Below are 7,061 nucleotides of genomic sequence, written 5' to 3' on the forward strand. Positions count from 1 at the left end.
ATTTTACATTACAGTTTACTAACCTCAGGGTTTCCCTCAGCGTACTATAAGCCTGGCGGGCCACCAGACTTTACTTGTGTCTCCACCAGGCTAAGTGTTGCTTATTTAAGTTTTTTGTTAAATGTTTGCATTTTTTAAGACTTCATAGTTGGTGATCAGGTATTAATCTTCCAATTTTCCAGTAACACGTAATTATCAAATGACGTTTTCAAATTTCTTGTCAACTTTAAACATTTTTTAACTCAAAAATACTACGGGTTGCTGGATGAATGACCGATTGCCTAGCGCCTCAACCACCGGGCTTAGCAAGTTTTCTGGGGGAAACTTTGAATCTTATTCAGGAAAATGATGTTTTGATAAAAGAGAAAAACTTAATACTCTTCATTTAAAGTGCTAACAGCAAAGACTCCTCTCAGGTTACGTAGATAAATTCTGGCTAATGTTGGACTGTAAATGATGCCGGTCCACACGTCTCAATCTGTGTACCTGCATCAAACAACGACCAAAAGCAGAGGTTTCCAGAGTGTGAGAAAACAAATACAAGGTTTTAAAAGAATAACTCATGGGCTAATGTTACTGAAATGGACTAAAGACATTTTAGACCACAACACTGGAAACAGCTGATTGAAAAAGCTTTTTTAAATGGGACAAAGGTTTGAGAATGAAAAATAGACTTCTCTGTTGGCGTGTAGCAGCATCAACAGTACAGAGCAGCTTTATTGCAGGCTCTGCATTTTCTTGTGATAAACCCTGATATGTCATCTGATCTGTGGCACAGAAATCCAATTTGTTTTATTTCACTGTATAAACATCTCTGCAGAGTATTGTTGTCCTATTCCCTTTGGGATGCAATGTGTGTTAGGATCAATTATTTTCCACTGGGTCATAGTTTTATCCTTTCATACATAAAACACTATTTTTAACTCAATAAAAATATCCAACTTTTCAGATCTACAATTTCTTTATACTTTATTTTTTTTCTACTTTATTTCAATTAAATACTGTTAATTTAATTTACTGATGTCTGGGGAAAAGAAAAGACTTCACATTTAAGCCATTTTGAATTTTTAGGTTTAAAAAAAACAAAGTGGTTTTAATATGTTCAGCTTGTTTTGGCCACTCACTGATTTTATCCCAAAAGAAAACAAACAAATGCTAGAGGAGACTTTTTCTCTAGCATTCAATTAAATGTCTGTGAATTAGTCAAAACTCCTGCAAAGCAGATATCAGATCCCTCCTGTTGTCCTTGGGTCAAAATGACCAAGATTTGTATGTGTTTTCCCTATACACAGAAAATGAGGACAACAGGAGGGTTAAGAAAATGTCTGCTGATATGCCCACATCTGTTAAAGATCAAAAGCAGAACAGTGTGTAGAAATTACGACAAACTTTAACTTAAGAGCAGAGAACAAAGAGACGTCATTTGGAAACTATTTATTTGAACATTTGCAACCAGACATTAGTTAAATACAGAAGTTTAATTTCTCTCTCTACATCCCCTTAAACAGCAGGGACCAGTTCCACTTCATTACACTCTGAGAGGAGGGAATGTTACAGGACTTTGTAAGGCGCACACAGTGCTGGAAGTAATTTGGCTTTCTGTCTTCTGATAGCGAGAAACAAAATCTGAGTCTGCCTCTCAAAATGTCCAACACTGCTCCCTCTCCTCGTGACTGTTTCCACCCGCAGCCGGGCGACCAATTTTTGTCAACCCTGCGCAAAAAAAAACAAAACACCGTGGCAAAATGACACCAAGAGGAGGCGAGAAGAGAAAACCAGTAAAGAAGGCCGAGACACATCCCTAATTGAATGTGCTCTCAGACGTGACTGAAAAGCTAAAAGTAAAATGATCAACATGAATATATTAGAAAAATGGCAATTAGTCTTTCATAAACACCTGGACTCACCACCTCCCGAACAAGAACAGGGTTATAAATTAAAACTGTCCAAATAAAATCAATTTAACCAAAAGACTTTGGGCCCATTCAGTTCCACTTCAAGACTGGAAAATCCTCATTGAGAAAACAAATGGCACTTTTCAGTCTTTTGAACTGGAATCTAGAATCTCAACTCCAAGGAAATCGACCCCGACCCTTAAAATCAACTCTAATTTACATATATGGGCGAGGCGCTCTTCAGGCTTCTGCCGCTTTAGCAGTGTCTCCCCACGGGACGGGGGAGGTGGGGACTCGGTGCTCTCTGCGGGCTAGGCCACGGTCTTGAAGGTCTGCAGTATGAGGTTGGTTTGGTGGATGAGCCGGTTTGCGCTGATGAAGACGTTTATTGCCCTGGAAACAGAAAGCCGTAGTTCAGTCATCTGACTGTGGGCCAAACTCATGAGCTTTAAACTCCAGAGGGACGAGCAAATACAAGCTTCAAGATTACAGCTGTGAGGAGAAATATTTCATCTTTCAAATCAAGGCAGTTTTTATCTGTACACTGCCAGATTACATCAATCATTCCCTCCAGTATTTCCACAGACATTCACCCAAAAATCATCACATCCCTGCTTTTTTTTTTTTTTTTTTTTTTTTGCTCTAATGCAAATTATGAGCTTAATGAAACTTTTCCACAAAAAAATTGAAGAAAATTTTTGGTGCATCTCCCATCTGAAGGTGGCAGTATTTCTTACTTTAACTCCCCTGGTGCCTCAGGCTTACCTGATGTCAAGTCCATGATTTATATCACGAGAAACAAAAATTTTTTTTTACCGCCACTCAAAATGTCTGGCAAATATTTCCAAATTAGCTCCACAAAAATCAGTGATTTTTATTGACGAAAAAAATTCAAAAACAATTGTGATTTTATCAGACCATTCTGGCAGTACTGGCCCTTTAAGAACATTCATTATATTGACTTTTAAAAACATGACAGTAGGGATGTGTGGCATGTCATAAAATTCATATTGTGATGAGTGGCAGTAACAATACACACCACGTTTTTAATTTTAATTAAAAATGAAAAAAAAAACAAAAAAACATCTCTTAGTAATTGTATTGCATTTGTGTTAAAACTGTTTTTTTTAAGTAGTCTTTATGAAAGTTTTGTTTTATGTTCCTGTCCATCGCTGCCAGGTCAAAATGAGATTCTTAATCTCAATGGCGACCATCTGTTTAAATCAAGCTTAAATAAATAAATAAATATATCTCCACATAGAAAAACATTTAACCATTTAGGAAGTATGTAAATATTTGAGCCTTAGTGAATAATTCTGAACACATCTGAGTCTTGTTTATCATTTTTAAATGAACTAACATCATATAACTATTGCTCAAAAAAAAAAAAAAGAAGAAGTTTAAACGCGTCACTAAAAGCCTGAAACTTGAGTTCTTCATGTTTCCTGTCTGACCGTCTTATGTGAATATCCCCATCCTGTAGCAGGATGCTGTTCACTGAGCTGAGGCAGCATGTGGTGTTGTGTGAGACTCACTTTCCATCTTTGAAGTATGTTTTGAGGGTGTCGCTGAAACTTTTTGAGTACTTCACAAACTCCTTTTTCTGGTGCTCCAGAGCCTTGGAGGGCAGAGAAACACCATGAGACAGACGGACGACTCAACGAATGATTTCAGAACCAGAGGTGTTACTCACTCTGCGATTCTGGTACTGATATTTCTTAATGACGTTGTTGACTGTATCCAGAAGCTCTTTTATGGCGCTGGCTATGTCTCTGTGGACAAAAAGGCATCAGATGAAGACGCATGAGATTAAACATTGTCTGAATGTTGGTGTGTTCTACTTGTTTTTCAGCCTCACAACTTTTAGACAGGCAGCTGCTGCTAAAAGCCGGATTAGAAATAATAAAGCAAACGGCGTCCAAATGTAAATTTACACTACAAAACGAACAAAATGCTTATCGGCTTCAGGAAACGTCGGTGCAAAACGATAATCCATGACGATCCACTAATGTTTGATCCACGGCTCAAATATTAACTGAACAGGGTGGGTATTTAGTGACATTTTAACAATTCTGCTGAAGGTTTTAAAGATTAACCAGTTGCTCTGCAACAACACCAAGTGCTGGATGATGAGATAAGAAAACAACTTTAACAACTTACAGAGCCTAAAACCAGTGCCTCCAATGTGAAAGAAACAAAACTGGAGGCTTTCTTGCTTATGTACATTTGGAATATGCTGGCAATAATTGCAACATTTTCTTGAATGGGAGTAAGATGCCGGTTGCGTGCACTCACTTGATAGTTTGTAGAAACCGTACTCTGTCGTTGATCTCGTCGGGGATTTTGCTAAGGATCTGTTTCAGAGCTCTGGCTTTCTCGTTCAGGTCCTGGAACTCCTGTCCAGGCCGGCTGATCATGAACTCTGCAGGAGGAAAGGTTCACACGTCCTTATTATAAGGAAACAATAATAAGCTGCGTTTCATACCAAATGTCTGCAAAACGGCAAAAAAAATGTTGGAGAAAAAAAAAAAAAACAATTTAGTAATTGTGGTGTTTCCATTAAATAACAATAAAAATCACATGCAATAAGCAATTTAAAAACATGGTGTGCCATCATCCTCCAATCACTTCCTGTCTTTTCTGTCAGAAAGGCTGTTGATCACACGACTCTTGATGCGAAAAAAAAAAAAAACCTGCCTTGTTTCCATGAAGCAAAATGTATTTCCATAATTCAAATTTACACGAATTTAAGACCAAGCTCAGTTACAGGTGGATGCAACACAGCATCCGATGGCAGCCACATGGTCTGCAAACCGTAGAAATTCTGGTTTTATTCTGGTTGCATCTTAAAGGTTTTTTTTTTGTTTTGTTTTTCTTTTAAACAAAATCAACAGTGGCCCAATTATTGAACCTCTACGGTCAATACTCCACACCTCAGTGTCTACAAGTTCTACATTTTCTATCCAACGGCATTTTATAACATTGGGGTTATAAAATGCATGCATACACACACGTACACGCACGCACGCACACACACACAGAACGACCTTTGACCGTTCCTCTTTCTATAATCTCTCAGAGAGTTCCTGGATCCTCCTACATTTTCTGGATGTCCACAGAAGAAGCGGATGTTATGTCCAACAAGGAGTTCCTATATTGGTGCTAATTTTGGTTCAAAGCGGGTTTATGATCAAATAAATTCTAGCAAAGTTCTCAAGGTTCCTTTTCTTGTTCAACTAAAGACAGGAAGTGATTTCTCTTCGTATTGTTGGTCTCAGACCAAAGCTGAAAAGTGCAAACAATGGCTTCTAACAGCACAATAAACAAGCCGACCTTAAGTAACCTTGACCTCAACGAGGTTCCAGTTAGGAAGCTGCGACATGCGGTGGTCCGAGGAAGTCTCGGAGGTGCACGCCACATCACAGAAAATATTTGCATCTTATTTTGTTTCAAAAGATAAATGCAGCAGCCTACAATAAAGCGTTTTTTAAAAATTCATAYGCTCTTTCACATATGAGAGATTTTAATCTTGCCGAGATTGAGCCACACTGTCACAATTACCATCTTCAAGTGAAAGTGGACGTCAAAGAAACTTCTGTCTTTTTAGTGTTTTATTAAATATTCTGTTTAWACAATGATGCATATAATAAGACCATACACCCTTGTTAAATAAAAAGCTCCTCATCAAACTGGTGCSTTGAAGAATGAAAAACATAGAATTTAACTCTGGAAATCAAAACAGCTCTTCACTATTACGTGATAACATCAGCTGTAAGCTGGAGCAAACTGCAAACTGTAACAAAACATAAAATAACATTGAGCACAAAGTCTACTCAAAGCGTTATTTGAAGACATAGGCAGCAGTTTTGTACACAAAACACACAACATAACTCTATACGTTAATATAATCTGCATGGTTTAAGTTTTTGTCGTGATTTCATATGTCGAGTATTTTGGCTACAATTTCCCCAGATGTTATTGAGATTTTCATTTTCAAATTGTGCTAATTCCAAATACCTCACTATTCTTTTTCGTCTTTTTTTTTTCTTTTTTTTGTCTGTTAACTAAAATTAGGTTGAGATAGATCAACTGCTCTCGACAGCAGGAAATCCCCCGCCTGGATCACTGGTGCTGAACATCACAAACTATTCTTATCTCATCTTTTCTGACCAAAGAACTCAGTTCCAACTGAAGCCCCAACGGAGTTCAGCAAAGGCCAGATGTTTATGTGGCAGAACAGGAAAGGCTTTCCTACTGACATCACTCCAAAACACACAGTGGCCCAATTAGAGTCTAATGGTTGTTTCTGAAACTTTCTGATCTCAAGAGGCCATTTTATGCTGCAGTTCTCCAACCGCAACAAATATGAGTCTGAAAGTGGTGGATGATATAAAGAAAAGCTCAAATCTATATTTACAAATACTACAATTGCATTTATTTTAAAGGAATTGCTAAAGGGTACTCTTTACAGAGAAAAGATGTATATATTTTTTTAGATTTTTGTTTCTTCCAGCGGTGTGAATAAACGTGACCAGAACCACAAAAAGCTGCGCCATCAACAAACCCCGAAGAGGCCGTTTAGGTCGTAACACAACAAAATCTCATTTTCCTCGTTGCTTACCTTCCACGTCATCCGCAGCCATGCGAAGCAGGGATTCGGTGAAGTTAATTTGCACGTTCTTCTTCTCCAAGATCTTCATTATGATGTCCTGCGTCAGACCAGGGTTCTCTCGCTCCGCCTGGGAGCAAATGGGAAATATGCGAATAAGATGAGGAAGGTGAAACGCAACGCTCTTAGCTGAGAAAAAAACATAACCGCTGTGAGCAGAACGTGCAGATGGGTTCCACTAAATAATTCAAACTGCACTGCAACAGCCAGTAAGCACAGAAAGCAGGTGATTTAAAAAAACACTGAAGGTTGTAGTGAAAGAGCTGCAAGGTGCTCTTATCTGCATTTGGTTTGTTTAAAGAGAAAAACATATTCTGAGGATAACATAGATTATAAAATAAAGGCATTTACTTGTGTGAGTGATTTTTTTAAGCACATTATGTGTTTAAATTATTGAAATATTTGTAATTCAATTAAATTAAATGTATTCTAAAGCATAAAAAAAGGAAGCTGTAATAAAAAAAAAAGACAATGAAGTGCTCAGATTTTTTTTTTTT

General features: G+C 37.7%; 1 protein-coding gene across 1 annotated transcript in view; it reads right to left on the reverse strand.

Annotated features, from left to right (window-relative positions):
• Positions 1 to 1,419: 1,419 nt before the first annotated feature.
• LOC103458456 (programmed cell death protein 10) overlaps positions 1,420 to 7,061 on the reverse strand; it is a 13,893-nt gene continuing 8,251 nt past the window's right edge. The window contains exons 4-8 of the mRNA XM_008399283.2: positions 6,517 to 6,634; positions 4,191 to 4,317; positions 3,589 to 3,667; positions 3,431 to 3,513; positions 1,420 to 2,288 (exon numbers count right to left, since the gene is read on the reverse strand). Of these exons, the coding sequence (XP_008397505.1) occupies positions 2,207 to 2,288; positions 3,431 to 3,513; positions 3,589 to 3,667; positions 4,191 to 4,317; positions 6,517 to 6,634 (489 nt within the window). The 3' untranslated portion in view covers positions 1,420 to 2,206. The remainder of the gene's footprint in view (positions 2,289 to 3,430; positions 3,514 to 3,588; positions 3,668 to 4,190; positions 4,318 to 6,516; positions 6,635 to 7,061) is intronic.

This window comes from Poecilia reticulata, linkage group LG22 (assembly GCF_000633615.1).
Source record: "Poecilia reticulata strain Guanapo linkage group LG22, Guppy_female_1.0+MT, whole genome shotgun sequence".
NCBI lineage: Eukaryota > Metazoa > Chordata > Actinopteri > Cyprinodontiformes > Poeciliidae > Poecilia > Poecilia reticulata.